Source organism: Heliangelus exortis, chromosome 4, assembly GCF_036169615.1.
Source record: "Heliangelus exortis chromosome 4, bHelExo1.hap1, whole genome shotgun sequence".
NCBI classification, from domain to species: domain Eukaryota; kingdom Metazoa; phylum Chordata; class Aves; order Apodiformes; family Trochilidae; genus Heliangelus; species Heliangelus exortis.
This window is the reverse complement of record NC_092425.1, coordinates 26,024,138-26,044,281: the sequence shown is the minus strand read 5'-3', so window position 1 is coordinate 26,044,281 and position 20,144 is coordinate 26,024,138. Positions and strand designations below refer to the sequence as shown.

The window sequence follows — 20,144 nt, the reverse complement described above, 5'->3', positions numbered from 1 at the left end:
TGATGAAGCAAGATATCCAGTGCAACTTCTACTTCACTTTTTAATTCACGATGTTAAAATTCCAAGTAGATTACTCCTCAGAGACAATGGGACAGTACTTTCTAAGGTTCTATTAGTAGACATAATGAGGAAGATGCTCTCAGTTAAGTGTACCTTGTCACTACAAATACTTGATTCACATTACCAAGACCACAGGTTACTACTCTTTTTCAGGCAGTAAAGACAACCAAAACCAATTTACAACCTTTATTAATAATTTTCCATAAAAAAAATCATTCAAATCTCTAAAAAAATTATTTGGCAATGGTTGATTCAAGCAGTGCACATTTCATCTTGGAACTCATGCTGTACCTGTCATTGAAATGTAATAACTATACAGGCATAAGTATATTCTCCACTTCCTACTGATTTAAACCAAGTTAAGTGTATGCTTGGCTGAACTGAAGCTAAAAAAAAAAACAAAACTTGTTCAAAAAAGAACTTGGGTTACCTTGCCACAGCACATAAACCTGGCCAGCCTAGGCAAACCCCAGTCTGGGGCACAAAGAGGCAGGCACAGGCTGGACAAGCACATTACTCCAAGCTGCAGAGTATGGCACCTCACCAGTTTCTCACAATCTGAAGCCAACTACTGGCTTTCATTTTCCTATTAGACAGGTCAAAGCCCAACATTCAAATCCAAACCACCTGAAACATGTTATTTCCTGAATCAAAGCTGGGAAATAAGGGAGGGACAGTGAAACTTCTGTCTGGGTGCTGAGCAGCCACCATCCTTCAATCAGCAGAGCAAGCCAGCAAACATCACTTCACCTGCTCTGGACACTGCCTGGCACAAAATGCTACCTGAGAACTTTTCAAAGAGCACCTCTTGCCTACAGTAAAGTAGGCAGAGAGAGAGCACCCAAGAGTTCTTAATTTAGAAATGTAAACAATAAAAAGGAAGCAACCTAACGTCTTAGCTGTTCCTTTTTTCCTCTTATATACAAATCTAGGCAATAAACATAATCATTTCTGCAGCCAACAACAAGCTTTGTTCCCCATACTACAGGGGAAGAGAAAACCTCTCCTGGAAGTTTTTCTACTCCTTCTGCTGTTCCATTCTTGGCATTTAGGATCCACACTTTGCCATCTGTAGATACTGCTGCCAAAAGAATTTTGTTCTTTAACTCATCACTTTGGAAAATGAATGGTGTTCCATATACACTTGAAGTGGCTTCAAATTTCCACAGTAAATTACCCTCCATGTTACAACAGTAGATACAACAATCATGGGAGCCAAAAAATATTTCTTGCTCAGTTATACCAGAGATGCACGGGGATGAAAACACCGGCCCATTAGTGGGAAACTGCCAAACCTACAGAAAAACACAACCACACATCATCAAAGATGGTTCATCTTAGGTTGACAGCAACTGTAATTTTTAATAGATTATTTGTTGACAATAGGAGCATCCTAGATTTCAAGTGCATCTTTATTTCAAGAGCATCCTAGATTTCAGTGAGGGCTGGTAAATACTTCTCAAATTACAAGTTTTACACACAGAGTAAGTGACAAAAGACTCCTAAGACAGATGTACAAGAGTTACAACCTTCTGTGAGGGCCATGTAAAGATGGCCAACTTGGGAATGAAGTATTCTTGGGCTGCTGTACCACAATTAGTAATGAACTTCAAAAATTCTTTTAACATGCCATTCCTTGGCAAAAAAGCAAACATTCCTTTTGTAATACAGATTTCCTCTGCTCATGTTAATGATGTGCAGATCCCTCCTCAAGAGAGTATCAGTTCTGCAACACTGCTGCAGGCAGAGAGCAGGACATGGGCTAACTCATAATTTTAAATCAGAAAAGGCTTAGGACTTGCCATGTATACTGCATCTCAGGCAAACAGAAATGGTGTCAGTTTTTTGACACCAGATAAAAACCACATGAAGGAACTAAAAAAATATTCTCATTTAATCCAATGTGGAGGGTGACACATATTTTGACAGAATTATGATTTAACATTTTCTGATAAATGCATAAACATTCTAACTTTTACTTCTAAATAGTCAGCATCTTACAGAAGAGATGGCTTTAAACATGCCTGAAAAACTTCCAAAACCAAAACCATACCCTTTCATTGGTTGGCTCTATTCTTGACCATTTACTTTGGGTGTAAGTTCTGAATTAGAGATTCTGTTATTGCATCAAGCAACTTGAGAGTTTGCAGTTTTGCCATGAACTGCCTGGACTCCTGGGCAAACTTTTTTTTTCTACATTCTCCTCTCAATAGGAATACAGACATACTTGGTTCACAAAAGCATACATGTTAATCATGAAACCTCAGTAAACAGGATTTTGTGATGAACATTAAAAAAACCAAAAAAACAACACTTTTACCTTTTCTCCAGAATGAGTGTGACAGTATAAGTTTCCGTCCACACACCCAACACAAACATATTTCTCATTGCAGTGAGGAGATGAGAAAAGTGGTTTTCCCAGGAAGCTCTTCCAAATCTTATTCCCCATCACCTGGAAATGGCAGCATGGAATATCTGATGCTTAACATAACTGTAAGAATCTGCACGATACAGCACTTCCTTCACAGCTTGACCCAGGCCTTAAGAACTGAGGGGGGGGTAAGCAAAAAACAGCAGGCTTCTCCCATCCAGAACACATACCAGAAGCAAATCCACTCTTCAAATGTTTAGTTTTACATGAAATACTCAATACCCTTGTTTGATACTCAATACCCTTGTTTCATGCTTCCCTTCTTCCCCCCTCATCAGAACTATAATGATGATAGTGTAGTAGTAGTTCTAATAAATTACAGATTTTTTTATTCCATTCCCAGCTCCTCAGGACCAATGATGGAGAGGATACCTTAAACGCAAATCATATTGATTATGTCACAAATCATAGATGCTGCAACCCACAATAAGCTCCTAACATAGCCTGCACATTCCTATTTTCACAAATGATTACTTAAGAGTTACTGGTTTTCTCAACTACCTGTTAATCAGCACTGTGGAAAACAAAATTTTTTTCTTAACCACAGCCCACTAGAGATGCAAAACCATACACTGGTTTGCTAACACTAGATTGAGCATTACTGAGGAAACCTGGAGTATGTGGGAGGTAAAGATGGTTAGGACTGATGCTGTGAGTTGTGTGAGAATAAAAACATTAACAGCCGCTCCAAGTGACTGTTGCTTTTATCAGGTGGCACCAGCTGAAAGCCAAAATTGCCAGAGAGAACCAGGAAATTGCTCCACACCTATCAAGAACACCAGAGAACAGAACAGCACTCCAAGATTAAGGGGAACAACTCTTTAAATGACTATGGGGAAGGAAACAGTAAGAGGAATAAAAGGGCTTCTTTCTCTCTTCTGTTTTGATTTCAGTAAGTTTTGTGTAGTTTTTTTTCTAATCTTACTGTCAAGGGGAGGGAGGGAAAAAAATCTACAGACATGCTCTCACTCACTAGTGGAACTGATAAGGTAGTAGATGGGAATGTGAAGACACTGATTCCAGCTTTGGTCTATAGTCAGCATGTAAATTCAAACAAGTAATTTCAGTTTTCCTTATCACCAGATAGCTTTCTGTAATCCAGGAATTTTTATTATTATGTGCACAATAATAAGGCCCATAAATGAAAAGTATCTTATGGTAACATATTATGATCTAGTTCCTTTCATCAGAAAAACGATCTGAGCTTCAGAAATGCAATCCGGTTGCATTTAAATTTGAGATTGAGATCAAACACAAGTAAGCAAAGGTACATACTGGATTTACAGCCAATAATAGTCCTCCTAGTGTAGCAACATAAAGATGATGTGGAGAAGAACTTAGACAAGGAGATGAAAACACAGCTCCACCTTCGCAATGTAACTTCCATATACAAGCTTTTTCCTGTAAGTACACAAAAAAAGATAAATTAAAAATACTCAATTGGAGCTAAAGCTCAGCACATTTACAAAGACCTTTGAATGCCAAAGCTTATTGAAAAACACATTTACTCAGCAAATACTAATTAAGGAGTGAAGTTATAGACTACATGCCATTATAGCAACACATATGCTGTTGGTTACTTTCTCTTCCAGCAAAGAAATTCGGCTAATGAAGAGGCACTGTCTGCCCCTCCTATCTTCCACCTCCCTTCACCTGCTCTTTCAGAATGTAACATTCTCTCTCCACTATTAAGCCATAGTTTTATTTCTAGCTGGGCACCCTATTGGGAAACACTCACAGAGAATTTAATAGCTAAACTTATGAACTTTAGATTTGGCCTCAATCAGGTCTAGCAGCACAAGAACCACAGCCCAGAACACTGGGCCACACCATCCTAACTGAACTGAAACTGAAGGTCTGCTTCAGAAGTGCAGCTGTGCACTCCTGACAATACTAACACCACTGGAGCTGCATTGGTGTGCTGCAAATAGGGTCTAAGTTGGACAATTCTTCAACACATACAAGACAGTCAGTATTCTTACATAAATATCCAAAGCATACACATGTTGGTCATGGGATCCAATGTAGACCAGTCCACTGGAAGGGTCTACAACTGCAGAGCTTTTCACACTGTCTTCTGTGACAAAAGTCCAGTGGATTTCTCCATCTCTGCTTTGAAGCACATACACTAAGCCATCATAGCAACCTGTGTGGAATAAAACACAACAGGGGGAAGAAGGATAATGAATGTTTGTATTTATAGTGTGATTTGTGCTGTTAGCTGTATCACTGCTGGAGAGAAGATGACTCATGAGGTACAGTTTCAAAGCTCCTCCTTTTAGCTCAAAATATTTGCTTATGGTTCACACTTTCAAAGTTGATTGTTCTGTGTGTTCTTTCCAGGTTACATTTAGAATACACTTCTTTCACTGCCTTTCTATCAAATTTTAGAGCAATGGAGAGTTGCTGAAAAGTGAGAATAAGAATATTTTTTAATTACCTCTTTCTCTCATTTTCCTTTCTGAAAACAAAGATGCTGAGTGAATAATGCCTGGACGTTTTCTAATGAAAACCAAACTCTAGTTCTAGAAACTCCTTCTGTTTTACTGCAACATTCAATTTTTTATCAGAGTAAATAGCAATCAAAACACTAGCAAAAAGATAGCAACACTAGCTTTGCATAAGAAAAAAGCTACCACCTGGACATCTGTGCTAACCAGTGATACATATGTATTAGCTAAAAAGATAACACTATGATGAATAATGGCAACTCCATTGACAACAGATTAGACAAAACAAAAAAACAATCCTAACTTGCTCTTTGCATTTCCAAAAATAAGTCAAACAAGATAATTAAACACTGAAAAATAATCTGAGGTACCATGTACTAATTAATATCTCTACCAATTGTAAAGACATCTTAAGACTTTTCTTTACATATATACATTTAAAAAAAAGTTTAAAGGTCACTTAAAAAGAAACAGTACCCACTGACTACTCCTAAATAAGGCCTTATTAATAAATTGGCATATATAAACCACAACTGTATAAGTTAGATAAGATTCATCACTGTTTATCATGAAACTTAAATTACAACTTCCTTCTGTTTCTATTTTACAAAAAGTTAAATCTGAAGCAGACATGAAAGTTTTTTTGGTAAATATAAGTAGAAAGCAGAGATAAGAAGCAAAATTCTCTGTCACTCAAAAATCCTGCATTTAACAGAAAAAAAAAATTAAAATTAAAGCTAAAACAAAAGACATACCAACAACAATGAAATTTCCACACTTAGATATGCAGGCAGAAGATTCAATACGATCTCCAAGGTTCTTCTCCCATTTTATTTCTCCCAAATCCAGATCAATTGCCTGCATTGCATGAGAATGAGAGCCCACATACACAGATGCAGACACTTCTTTAGATGGTATTACAATCAATGGTGAAGCATCAACACATTTTCTTGTATTTGACTTCCATCTTATGCATAATGCCAACTCTGCTGTTGTTACCTGACTACATGCTGCATGGATCTGCTCTACAGAGCAACAGTCAGTTTTATTTTCCATGCTCGTAACTGTTAAAATCTTGTTCTTCATTTCATGCCCTTCCATGTGGCTCTTCATTATACTTGGAGTATTTAAATGCAGGAAAGATGGTTGCTGCAGCAGTTCCACTCCTACCTGTACTGTATTACTGGGTTGCAGAAAAGACTTGGTGAAATTCATGGGGAAAAAAATATTTCCTCTGCTTAGTGCAATAAATGAAATTAGCTCTGAAGTGACCTCGGGACCTCCTTCAGATTTCTGTTTAATATATTTTCCCTGGAAGTCCTCTCCGCTGTTCCCACTTAATTTTCTTTTCAGAACATTACCATGATTCATTAATTGGCCTTTATCTGGAAACAGAATTTTAAGAATATGTCTATAAACATCTTCAATTGAGCAGCTGAGAATAACTTCAAGGAGTCCAGGCACAGCTCTGCCTACTAACATCTCAATTTCATCATAAAATCGTAGAGCCTTTAAGGAGTCTCCACCACTGTACAGAAATACTGCATCTTTAGGAATTCCAGGGGAATCACCTAGGAGGCCCAAAACAGACTGGAAAAAAGAGGAAGGAAAGAGGTCAGTCTGTGGGTCTGACCCATGTCATACAAATAAAAACTCCAATTGGGTAAAACCCACCCAAATAACCAAAAGTCTCACTAAAAGTCAACAGCTGAGGAAAACTCACTACTCTGAAAAAAAAACACATGAAAAATGTCAGTGCCAGTAGAGGTAGTGATGGAACAAGAATTGAGGAGGAAGAGGGAAGCAGGGAGATACATTTCTGTACTACAAAATGTTTTGCTCAATTCTATTTCTGCAGTCTAAGACATTAAAGAAAACTGTCCTGTATTTTCACTGGCTGTTTTCAATCTCAATACCATTTATTAAAGTCAATTCTGCAGCTAAAACATTGATACTTTTTGATAAAATTGTTTGGGTGCTTTATTTTATTAATAAAGCTTACATAAATTGGTATCTTTTACTTCTGAATTATTTAAGTAACCTACTTATCTACCTACTTTTGATGTTATAACCACTTCAGTTCATGAAAGACTTTGGATTTGACATTGTCAGTACAACAAAGAGCAATTACTGTGCCTCCTCTTACTGCACTCCCTTCTCCTTAAGTCTGGGTGTGAAGTCCAAATCCTCTGGCTTTGGAAAACCTTTTCTGCTGTCCATAATGGGTCTAAGGCACGTCCCACCCCTTTGAGTTATCATGTCTGTAGCCATGGTAAATATATGCACAGGCAAATTGTGTTTCTAATTTCACTACATTTACTTGTTCCTAGCCTCAGTAATACTATTTTCAGATGAAACTTGCAAATCTGTCTTTAGAAAAACAGCAATACCATTTGGCATCATGTTTCAGTACCTTGAAAACCAAGTCTTTATCACAGAAATTTAGAAACAATACAGACACTCCAAGATACAATTACATAAATGTGTCATCTATTAAGACCCTTTAAAAAAAGAAATAAGAAACTCTGCTAATACAGGAGCTATTCTGAACAGAGCTTTCATGTCCCAGTTCCTTGTTTCCCTTAGGCATACTTTCTTTGACATGTGAAGCAGTATTCAAAAAGCTACTGACAGGTTACATCCTTCTAATGCTAATTGCTTACACCTCATAGCCTGTAGTTTCATTTGATAGAGAAACTGAAATTACTCCCTCTTAGCCACTGCAAAGCAACCATATTTAAGTATTAGCTGAACAGAAGAGCTGTTCTACTTAAATCTATAGGCAGCTGGAATGTTCTGGTTGCATTAGTCATACTTCCTAAAACTGTTTAATTCCTGACACATGTACAATGATCCACTTGCAAAGATAAAAAGGCAGCTCAAAATACTACCTTCCATAAATACTGCAATCTTTCCCACAATTCCTCTGCTCCACTCAGTTTACTGTCACGCCTCCTGGAGTTTAGATGGTTCTGGTAAATCTTGTTCAGTTCAGATATATCAACTTTGCCTTTGTAGAAAATAAAGCATGATTTTTTTCATTGCTCTTTTAGCATTTACACTTCCAAAATGTGGTCTGCCCAAATGCTAACTTTGTTCATATACATTTTTCCTTATTCATACTCAACTGCACCTCTATTCTTTCTACCCAGGCAATAATTACACAAATAACAATAAGGTTTTTGAAAAGTTCCCCTAACCTCCCACACAGTCCCACCTTCAAGTTCTGTCTGATCTTTCCCCAGCTAAGTCAGGGTTTACAGGAACAGCTGAGAAAAGAAATCTGCAGTTTTAATACTAAATTGATTTTACTACTACTCTCTGTCTCTTAAATGAAACATTATCAAGAAGACATAGTGCATGGTCATGATTTCCTACTGGGAATTAGTTATCTAATATACATATTTAAAGAGCACAATCTGGTACTTGATTTTGGTCAATTAAAATAAATAAAAATTAAAAGAATAGAGGCCATTATTATAAGTAGCAAGGGTACTTAAAAGTTTCGTTTACCATGTGATGTTAAAGGCAAAGCTTTAATGAGTACAAGCTCATCAGGAACTGCATGAGCTGGCAGACATTTCTGGAGTTCTTTAAGTGTTTCTCTCTCTTCAAAGTCATCTTTGGGTACAACAAACAGGATAAGTTTCTCCTGCTCAAACCAGGTCACTGCACAAGCTTCCACCTGACATAGATCTTCTGCAGCCTGTAATTAAAAAACATTAGTCTTGCTTTCAAATGCATTTCATCAACAGAGTAAAAGGAGTAAAAACCCACAACTTAAAAAAATGGCCATCTAAAAAAGTAAAATCTGGACTTGTCTTGCATTCCTTCACAACATCCTAAGAAATATCTTTTCTTGTAGATGACATTTGTACTTCTTCACACAAAAATTAACTCAGATATATATGCATTATTTGCCTAAATGCCATGAATGAGATACAATTGATGAGCCTGATATTCAGTCCTGTCAAACAAAAAACCCCAATCATTTCAGTGCAACACTTGGTATTTTTCATGTGTATTTATACAGTTCTCAGTTCTACTGGAAGAAACCATACAATAAAATAGGTTTCCAGGAACTCAGAAGCAAACTACTCCCTGAATTTTTATAATACACCCTCCCAATTTCTTTTAGACTCCTAAAAGTCATCTGAAAAAGAGAAAATAGCCATTTCTGATTATAATGATGTGATTTTTATCCCTGCTCTTTTATACTGGCATACTTTACCCAGCAGATGTTATATTACCTGCTGCAAGTATTCAATATTAAAACGCTTGCCGTGACGTTTAATCTGATTGTCCTTCCGACCCAAGAAGAACAACTTTGCATTCTGCACTCTTGCAAAATCCCCTGTTTCTCTCATTGTACCCACAGGTACAGCTATTTCATCATCAAGGAAGCAGACACGTTCTTCACCACCTAAATAAGAAAAGATTGTGGTGATATACATTAAATAGCTAACTGTAAATGAAAATTATAAGGAGTGTTTTATTACATTTTCCTAAACTCTAACAGGCATTATAAGTATTAAAGGGTTATTATTAATGTCTACACTTCTGCAATGTGCAAATTGGGCTATGCAGTTAATTAAGTTAATACACAGAAATTACTTCAACCGAGAACATAAAATTGCAGGCAGGAAAAAAGTCACTATAATGAAAGCAAAATCTGCAGCTGCAATGACAGTAATTTCCTGTTCATCATCCCAACAACCTAAAGTATTATCAAAAGATTCTCAGCCCAACCTAAAATGCTACAACAATCTGTGTATCAGAGACAGCCACTAAGTAAACTAATCAACACATTATTAAAACTCAGTCAATTAAGAAAGGTACCTTAGAAGAATAAAAAATCTCAAATAACCTATAAATATTTGTCCCTCGCCTTCCAGAACTGCAGAACCGTTGGCATCTCTGACCTCAACTTTTGTTCCAAGGAGCGGTGATCCCAAGGGTACAGGGAAATCAGTTCTAAATACATTACAGAGAAATGGTAAAAATCTTTCCCTTTTGAACACAAGAAACCATTCCAGAAATGAGTCAGCATACAGTCTTTTAAAGGAGTCACATTAGAGCAAAAACAGATACTTCGGGTTTCCCTCTACAGATTTTTCTTACTAAAAACATTTAATTTTGTTCAAAATCAAAAACCTCATCAACATGCAGGGGTTTCATTAGCATATACCAAAAAACAGCCAGTTTTTAAGTCCTCCAGGTTGAAACTTCCATCAAGCTCAACCAATTTAAACACATGTAACCACTTTCTAATTAATTCTCTGTCCAAACTTGTTTGAGCTTTTCTCCTATTTTATTACCAATGTTGTGGCAACTGGTACAAGTTGTGTCTTTCAGAAAAAACACAAAATAAAAGGAATTGTAATTTCAATGTCATGTATCTGCTCCATATTTCTTCCATTGAGCTGCAGAACAACTCCTTTCTTTCCCTTTGCTCTCTAGCCTCTTCATCCACTAGCAAAACCTCCTTTATTGAATGTATTTCTGAGTGGCTGTAGAGAAACACCTATTTCTTCAGTGAATCAAAATTTAAAAAGCAAAGTAACTTTAAGCAACTTTGGTAATATAAGAAGTTACACATGGGTTCCAGTTCAATTTCTATCATAGTCTCATCTTGTTCAACTCCTATTACTTAGGCTGCTGGAACTTTTTTCTCTGATGAGCCAATTAACTCTTCATCTCAAATTGACCAAAAAGCAGTGAAGTTTTGTAAAATGTGTATTTCTGTCAAGTGAGAATCTTCTTTTCCTTCTTCTAGTCAGCTTCAAAATATAATTACTTGACAAACAGGTATGAGAAAGCATCCCAGATACCCCATATGTCTGCTCTATACCATTGGAAGTGCCAACACAAAGACAAAACCAAAAAAGAGCAGAAGTTAACAGCACAAAACAAACCCCCAAGATTCGTATATATACATAGAACAGCCAAAACAAAAGACAAGCACCATCTCATTTTGGTATTAATATTAAGAAACTTGGGATTAGACATGTAATTTCACCAAACTTATCTAAAAACTGTAGGGGTGCAGGTATTCACTTTTTGCTGATTTTTTTCATTTTCTAGTGTTCTCTAGAAACTCTGCCAGTTTTCATCATTCAGCTAGCAAACATGAAAGCTCACTGTATTTCAATTGTCCTACCAATACTGAGGAGGGAATAAGATATAAGATGGTCTGTCATGGTTTTGATGTATCTGGGGCTACTTACTGGAGAGGAACTCTAATTCCCTTTGCAATGAGGCTAAGAAGGAACAGGTGCTGAGGTGAAAGGTGGGAGACAACAGTCAGAGACTATAAAACCTTCCAGCATTCTAACTGTGCCTCAGATAGGACCAAAGAACAACATCACCTCTGGAGCATGTAAACATTTGAGTTGGGAAAAAAAAAACAGTTCCCCTGAGAAGAAGGTAATGTTTGAACTCAGGGAAGATAATGAAAATGAGTTTTGCATGGTAATTTCATAACAATTTATGACCATTCACCATTTTCAGTAAGTCTCCACTTACTTATTTGTGAAGTTTTAAAAACTGTAGGCAAAAGCACAGTCACAGTAAGAAACACCTTTGTATCTATTGATTACATTAGAAAGTAATCTTTGGGCATTTTTGCTTAAGATAAGTAAATTTCAGGAGTAACATTCTGAACTTGATAGAGTTAAAGCTCTGAGTATATCTTTGTTCCAAGATTATGATTAAGGGTTAAGAGCCCAATTTCTTCACTCTCATTGAGGGCTATGTTAGGTTTCATCTCTTTGAATATGCAAGTTCTCACTAGAATATGCAAGATCTCACTGGAAAAGCTTCATGATAAGCAAGAGCAGAGCTAACTGAAGTTATAGCAATTGGGTAAGAGTCATCTGCCTGCACAAGTGCAACACAGATTCAACATTGCCACATAGTCAGAGACAGAGCACCCTGGGCTAGGCAGTCCAGAAGCAGCACATGGAATCACATGCTGGAATGAAGAGGTCTAGACACACAGATGACTAAAACAGAGATCATCACAACACATTATGTGAAACACCTCTAGAAGTATACAGACATTCAGACTGCAGTTCTGTCACTCAGGAATCACTCATCATTAACTTTTACTTGAGGGGGCTGTGTTAAGAGTACAAGAGGATGGATCAGCCTGCTTCTACATAAAAGGTAAACATAGCATCCACCAGCATAAACACTCAAGAGGCCTCAGTAGCCCTTAAAACAGGGAACCAAGGATATATTTCTAGTCATTTTCATCATTCACATGCCATGAAACCAGCAAAATTTCCTACCTAAAATCAGGACTAAAAACCTCTTCAGGAATCTTGTAGCAAGTGGCCCAGCTTGACACTTCAGTAATACCATATAGATTAAAAATACTTGTTTTGTTTTCCCTGTGCTTCCAACTTTTCAAGAGATTCAGTACAGGAAATGCTTCACCACCCAGGGCTAAGACACGGAGTGAAGTATTTGCAGACAGCACTGTTGATTTAATAATGTGAGCTCCAAACCTTCTGAGAAGTGTTGGTGTTGCCTGTATGATAAATATATAAAAAGAAAAAAAAAAAAAAAAAAAGGATGAGACAAAGACCTCTTACAGTTTTTCAGTAGACATTTAAACCTCTGCATAGCTATGCTGTAGATGTATTCAGCAATCATCTGTGTACAGTAGATGGCACCAACCATCAAATACCAGTACAGATTGTGCTGTTTTTTGAAAGATTTGTTTATTGTGTGAAGGCCTTAATGAGGTCTATCAGCACCAATCTATGGTTTTCTCTAGTTTCTACTTTATTTTGATGCCTTATGGCTCCCATGTTGTGTCTCAGATATTATCTAATGTGTGTGTACATAAATTCTTCTGTTAATTACTCTGAAATAAAAAAGAGCAAACACAGTATATTCTTGATGTTTCCGTTTGGGCTTTTTTACCCTTCATTCCAGCATATTTCAGCTAAAATATAAACTATACATTTGATTGATCCTCATAAAAATTTAACGAGCCTTCCACAACACTAAAAATTCACAGGATGCCAGACTTCAGGTTATTCCATATTTGTGCAAATAATCATTTTGCAAAGATTACTTTTTCTGAATGCAGGAGGAAAAAAAAAATCAGGGATAAAAAAACCCAAACAAAACAGCCTCCCTAAATACAGCTACTTTGTAAAGCTATTGGTGATGTAGAGCCCTTTCACTGAGGGGAAAAATAACAAATCATATTAACAGACACATTTTGCTCTTACTCTTAACTATTTTTTCTAGTAAGAAGACTGGAAAATTAATGCAATTATTTTTTACCAGGTTACTTTCTTCCACTAATGGACGAGGACCAACACTTTTCAACTGACAATTTTAACTTTAGTAAATTAGAGTGAAGAAAACGGGATAAAAAATTACTCTTCCCGTCCCTTGGAACTATTTTTCAGCTTTCTCAAGTCTGTTTGAGCAAGTCAAGAGGGGAAGGTAATGCCCTGCTATAATCTAAGAGACATCATGAAATTATTCATCATCAGTTAAGCTACAAGGATAACATTTTTGTCAGTAATTCAGCTGAGAAGCCTTTCCTTCACTGAATAAGACAATGATAAATAAATGAAAATCACAAAATCACTTGGATGTGACAGGAAAATCTACACCACTAAGATAAATAAAAATAAAGTCACAAAATATATATCTTATGTATTTTGGTGAATTTTTTTCTGCTGTGGAATCTTCAGCCAACTACTCACTAATCTTAAATTTCTACCCTACAAATCTCCACTACAATTCCTCCAAAAGAAAAGGAAACCTTAGAATTTCTACAAGTGCAGATACTTCAGAATTACAACAAATACTGTGTCTGTTATCACAATTAATAGACTAAACAGACAGTACTAATTCCATTCAAAGTTGGTTACAAGTAAAACCCATTTCTAGCAACTCTTTCCTAACACCTCAATTTAAGTGTCTATACCCAATTTATAACTCTCATGAAATACCTATCACACCACAAGGAACTACACTGTCACCCATGCTGGATACTCAAAACATCACGTAAGGTTTCCAAAATGAACTTTAAAGCTATTAAAATTGAGATCATACAGGAGATGACCTATTCCAAGACATAAAGGGCACAGGTAACCTCAAATAAACACGGGGCCTGAAAACACTAAGTGTTGCTGTGCAAGCAGTTATTCTCTGCTCTCACTACTGTAAAAATGACAAACATTTTATCACCCTATAAATGGTACTGGTTTAGTTGTTATATTTTTATCACAGAGACTATCATTAAAACTTAAAGCTGTTTATGTGGAAAGACTCTAAGATCAGGCCTACTAAAAAGTGCTAAAAATGTCTGTAACATTGTTACATTAAATGTCTGTTACTCCATAACCAGGTTCTTCAGAACTAGCTGCTAAACACAGTAATTTCAGTAATTCTTAAGAATGAATGGTTTAAGACAAATACCATTTTTTATTTCCTTAATTTGTCACAAAAATGTTTAAGACTACACTCAAATAGTAATTTTCTAAGCAACTAACATGCTACAGCAAAAAAGGACATCATGAGCTGTGCTTTCATGGCAGAAGACTCCTGCTCTGTATTAATGAGTGTCTAGACTGATGCAAATGTGGGGCACATTGGCACAGGGAGAGGCAAGACAGTGAAGACATTTAGGATTTGCCTACCTGCAACACTGTCACATGGTGATGGTGAAACAGAGCAGCAGACAGCTCCACAGGCATCATTTTAATAGTGTTTGGTACTACAAGAATAGAGGCTCCACTTGCCAAAGCAATGAACAATTCAACCACAGATGGGTCAAATGTTAGAGGAGAAGCCAGGAAGAGCACATCCACCTCTGTGATCTCAAATATGGATCTAAAATAAGAAAGCTAGGAATTAAAAATCTGATGCATGCTGTTAAAAAATGTTTCCAGGCTAGGAGAGCAGCATAAAATAAATGTGCTTTAGCAAAGCTAAAAAGCTTAAAAGGCTACTCTGAATATATAGGCACATGCAAGCCAGACAGTGTGAGCAAGAGCTCCTTCCTGCACCAAGGCTGCAACTATTGATTAAACTTTTATTTATTTTAAAAGTATTATTGATTTTATTAATAATATATTGATTATTGATTATTGAATTTATTGATTAAACTTTTATTATTTTTAACTTATTATTATTGATGAGACCCTTTACTAAGATACCCACCACATTACATGCCAATACAGTATGTTGACATATCAATTAAGAGGTGCTTATTAGGAAAAAGGGGTGGTATTTTCCATAATGGATTTGGTTTTTAGAAATATTAAATGAAACAGAAAAAAAAAAATCTATGTTGCCTAAAAAGGAATTAGGACTTCAGAACTACAGAACCTGCTAAATGTAATTGTGAATTAATAATAAACTTTGTTACCTATTTCTTTTAAGCCAGAATGCAACACTTTGAGCAACAGCCTATTATTTGAAGTGCACCCATCTAAAATTCAGGTTAATGTACCATTTAAACATTAAAAATAACAGTGAGAGAAACATAATTTTATACTATATTATTTAGAAAAAAAAGAAACAAACACAAACATCTGGTAAGGCAGGGGAAGAGGAAGAAGTGAAGCAGTATTAGCAAAAAGCCACACTACACTCCTCTGAAGTATAAAAAAAAAAAAATTAAAATTTTTTAAAATTCCCCAAGAATTAAAATTGTAAAAAAGCTAGAAACCACACTTACTTTAGATGGTGAATATTTGGTACTATACATTTATGAGGCACTCTGACTATTTTGGGCATTCCTGTAGTTCCTGATGTATGCAAGACATATGCCAGAGAGTATTTCTGGACAAAATCCATGTATGCCCCTTCTGATGTTTTTACATCTGTTTGATCTGGACAAATAGTATGTCCTGGCTGTGAGTCACCCACAGCCTTGGAAAGCTCATATTTACTTTTCACATCATCCACTTGTGAATTATTTAAATCAGCATCACTCAAGCTCTTTTGGAAGAGAGTTAAACCAATATGTTCTATTGCAGAAGACTTGTGGTAAAACCAACCAAGATGAGACATCTGGAATTTCTGTAAGAGAAAATAAACAATTTAAACAGCAGAGCACAGGACACACCGTTACTGTTCTACTGTATGCAATAAAATGAGACACTTTCCATATAAATAAGCTGTGATTTTTTTTTATCTCTCTACTTTTGGAGGATACAATTAAGGCAGTTTTAAGCTCATGTATTTTTATATATATTATATTTGAGTGTAGATTTTATAAATGAGATATAAACAATTCTCTGAGCAGGTATTGAAAAGAAAGAGAAAATATACAAAACTATTCTATGGAAAACAAAGAACTCTGAATTTTGAGCAGATAGTCCAATCTTGTCTAATAGCATTGTCATGAGTGAGGGTATAAGTTGTATTTTCAGCTGCTACAAAGACTTCCAACTCTCAACCTTGATATATAAAGAAACAAGCCTGGAAAACCCTTCCAACACCAGTGGCTAATAAGCTTGCCTGGATGACTGTAATAGTAAAGCACACAATTTTGTTTTAATAGGGGGAGAAGCACTTTCTACTTCTAATTTTAGAGATGTTCTTTTCTGAATACAACCTGTTCCCATGAAGAAACAGAACAACCCCATCCGAGCTTATTCAAACAGAATACAATCAAATACACATTTCTAAATTGCCCTTTAATGGTTCCTTTAGAAGTCTTGAGCACTTACATTTCTCTTGTCATTCTCCACAAGAATATATTGAAGATTGCTTTTCTTCATGAAGTAGGAGGATAACAGAGGTGGTGCATCTGGATCAACAGGACAATAGGCAGCTGGAACTTGAAGAATCCTAAGACAAAAATGTTTCAAATGTATTAAAAATTTAAGAAAATCCTCTTAAATTTCACAGTTTCTTTTATAATAATAATATATATAATAAAAAATTCCCAGAGATAGAAATTGTGCTCCTAGTGTGAATAATAAAGGTTTTGTTAGAAATAAAATGGCAAGCAAATTATAATTTGTTTCTTTTTGGTATTTTACATCAAGGAAAAAGATTAAAGCTAGATGAAAGCATTCAAAATTCTTCCTAGTCAAACAGAGTGGTGATAAAAAGGTATTACTGACATCATCAGTTTTAAAAGCTGCTGACTAGGAACAGAAATACAAGCTTTCCATTTCTACACATACAACATGTATAAACCTATTCTAACCACACATCAACAGTCTGCACACTGAAAACATGTACTGTTCCCAGTGATCTGACCAATCCAGTGTCAGAAAATCTGAGTCTGTACTGGATTTTCTCCCACTATAAACACAGGAACACAAAGTATCACTCTGCTCTCATTCACTGTGCTTTCTCAAGTTGCTCACTACAACCCTCCCCTCTAGTGGCTACATTTGATAAAGTCAAGCACTTGAATTTATCACCATCACAAGACGTTAATAAACTCCAAAAAGCCAAGAAAACTAGGTGGTGGCTAGAACAGGAATAGTTCCCATAAACCTTCCCATGTCACAGTTAGTTATAATTCCTCCTTTGCAAGCGATTTATCACTGCAGTAACAAGCTCCAAGTGAAGACTTGGAAGCTACAACAACTTCCAGTAGCCACTGGGGTGGGTAGGCACCTCTGCATGCCCTGCATCAAGCACACCAGTACTTCCCAGTTACACAGCAAAACAAAACTATGTTGCTGCTCAGTTCATTGGGACCCAAGATAAATCAGGTTGGAAGGCACCTCAGGGTGCCTGGTCCCACCTCGTGCTCAAGCAGGCCCAGTGACACCACCAGTGACACTCAGAACCTTGTCCGGTCATGTCTTGAAAACCTCCAGGGCTGGTGGCCACCCAACACCTCTGGGCAACCTATTCTACTGCTGGACTAGGGGAAAAGTGTTTCTTGATCAGTAACAAAGTTCCTCAGTGCTTCTAGGAGGTTTATGATTAGAGTGCTCACTCACTCACTTCACCAAACTGCTTACACTCATCTTGTGCCACTGTGTATTTTAGGTGCAGTGTGACAATAGGAAAATCTTGACACAGATCATCTCCCTAGGAAACACAATGATTGCTGCTCATATTAGCAGAGGATAACCTCCTTGTGATGCTGTGATTCTACATTACATCACAAATGCAATGGATATAAGAGATACATATGTAAAATATAAACATTAGAATTCACCAGCAGAGTAGAACTTTAAAAATTGCTGAATTAATGTGAGTCTTGAGATCACAGTCATACCAAATTCCTAGCCATTACATGATCAGTCACTTGAGTTCTGCATTGCTCATTACTTTTTCTAACAATATTTGCAACGGCACTTTAACTGTATACTCTTAGCTTAAAGCATAAAATTTTCAATGAACCTTTTTTCTGCTAGCAAGACAAGAATGCATTGAAAAACCTGCACACTCATTTTTTGTATATATACATTTATTCTGTTCAGTCCTCTCTTTTTAAACAAACACAAAAAAGATACTAGTCATGAACGTTTTATATTTCTCTATGTTTAATAATTTTAAAAAGGATACAACTGCATACACTTTAGATCAATGAACCTAAGATTAAAAAAAATGTTTTAGCAGTAGCTTTTCAATGAATTATAACAATCTTTTTTCTTCAAGAATGCAAGACTCCATTGCCTCTTTACTATGTTACTGTGGTGTTACTGCATTTTTGTTCTTAAAAGAATATAAACAAACTGAATTTTTTCTTTAAAAGAGATTAACCCTTACAAAACCAACACGGATTGCAAGCATTCAAACCATTACCCTAAGATCCAAGATGGCAAATTTATTCCAGGATAGCAGTAAAGGCCTATTTCACATTTTCCTTGCAGACCACAGTGCTTTTGAAGGAAAACTGTTAATTCTGTGGCAAGCTTTACCACCATTGCGTATGTGTAGCAAGTTGAAGGTTTGTCATTACATTCATCAAACCAAACTGCTGTCCTGTCAGAGTACAGGCTGGCTGCCTCATTCACAAGCTCCTGAAGAGTCATCTCAGATGCACATCTCCAGTCCCCCTGAAAAATTAACAAAGATGATTGCACTGTCATCTCCTAACTATTAATAATTTAGCCAAATTATATAAGCACACAGAACACTGCCAAACAGGGAAAAAAAAAATACTTTGTAGAAGACACACAGCTTCAGCACACCTTATGCTGCAACAGTGTAAAGCTCAATACTTTTATCCTTTGCCGCGTGTTTCATCCTAGGGCCCAAAATACCGCAAATCACTAAAACTCCATTGCACAGAGGCAGCCTGTTCCTCACCACACTTCTGGTTTTAAAGCTGGGCACAACTGAATTAATAACCCGATTAACACGTATCTTTTTATTTTAACAGAACCTTTCCCTTCCCAGGAGAAAGCCCAATGCGCCCATTGTAGAAGCTTTGAGGGAACTGCTCGTGTGCTGCACGTCTCTGCCCCGCGGGGCCCTCCGGTCACGCCCGCACCACGGACCGCACCGCGGACCGGCGGGCTCCGGGTTACAGCCGGGTCAGGACCCCGCAGCGGTCCCGAGCGGACACCCAAAGCCCCCGTATCCACACCGGTTCCGGGGCAGGGGTCTGCCGGGACGGGCGCCATCAATGCGGCCCCGCCGAGCGCTCCCCCCGCAGCGGGGTTCGGGGCAAAGGCCACCCCGCTCTCCCCGAGTCCCCACCTGAAGCTTCCCAGCGCCTTCCTCTCCCCGTCGCTATAATAATACATATAGCAACGCAAGGTCAGCGCTGCTGATTGGCGGGACAGGGTGAGCCCGGCCCCACTCCGCAATGATCCGGCGCCCTCGTTGGCCGATTGCCGTCGCTCTCTTTTGGCACCCTCAAGCTGCGGCCGGTCCCCCATTGGCCTGCGTGCGACGGTGCCATTTTCCGAGAGGACTGAGAGGAGCAGCGGGTGTCCCAGGGTCCCAGCGGGTTCTGTTCAGATCTGAGAAGCAGAATAAATCGAACTACAGGGGCGGTATGAGGAGCAGGGTTCCCTCGCCACACTCACAGTTCATTCCTCTGAGCCCCCATGTCCCCCCCCAGGAGGTGGGGCGGCCCTTCCTGCCGGCATGACAGTCCCGGCACTTCCGGGGAGAACGGGAAGTGGCGGCTGTTGCCGCCGCCGCCGCTGCGGAGGCGCTGGGGGGCGAAGCGTCGCTCCGCGGGGGGACCGGGACAGAAGTTGCCTTCCCCTCGGCGGGGAGCGAGGGAGAGAGAAGCG

At 37.7% G+C, this 20,144-nt stretch overlaps 1 protein-coding gene across 2 annotated transcripts; it reads right to left on the bottom strand.

Moving 5' to 3' along the window:
- Positions 1 to 232: 232 nt before the first annotated feature.
- On the bottom strand, positions 233 to 19,923 carry AASDH (aminoadipate-semialdehyde dehydrogenase). 2 transcript variants are annotated; one of them, XM_071743479.1, is made up of 15 exons: positions 19,593 to 19,923; positions 18,700 to 18,947; positions 16,653 to 16,773; positions 15,656 to 15,999; positions 14,613 to 14,805; positions 12,234 to 12,475; positions 9,809 to 9,915; positions 9,192 to 9,364; positions 8,455 to 8,647; positions 7,833 to 7,951; positions 5,697 to 6,531; positions 4,474 to 4,637; positions 3,767 to 3,892; positions 2,381 to 2,512; positions 233 to 1,355 (listed from the first exon to the last, which is right to left on the bottom strand). In XM_071743479.1, exons 1-15 carry the CDS (start codon positions 19,779 to 19,781, stop codon positions 948 to 950), a joined length of 3,594 nt encoding a protein of 1,197 aa, XP_071599580.1. In that variant the 5' UTR covers positions 19,782 to 19,923; the 3' UTR covers positions 233 to 947. The 2 variants fall into 2 exon arrangements, with proteins under 2 accessions (XP_071599580.1, XP_071599581.1); XM_071743480.1 differs by lacking the exons at positions 9,809 to 9,915; positions 15,656 to 15,999; positions 16,653 to 16,773; positions 18,700 to 18,947; positions 19,593 to 19,923 and having other exon boundaries at positions 14,613 to 14,677.
- Between the last annotated feature and the right edge of the window lie 221 nt (positions 19,924 to 20,144).

Excerpts from the sequence above, each read along its gene's own strand:
- AASDH (XM_071743479.1), bottom strand. The coding sequence starts at position 19,781 with ATGGGGGACCGGCCGCAGCTTGAGGGTGCCAAAAGAGAGCGACGGCAA. Across the intron at positions 8,648-9,191 it reads ATATTGAATACTTGCAGCAG|GCTGCAGAAGATCTATGTCA; the intron begins GTAATATAACAT and ends TTTTAATTACAG. Across the intron at positions 4,638-5,696 it reads TGGAAATTTCATTGTTGTTG|GTTGCTATGATGGCTTAGTG; the intron begins GTATGTCTTTTG and ends TATTCCACACAG.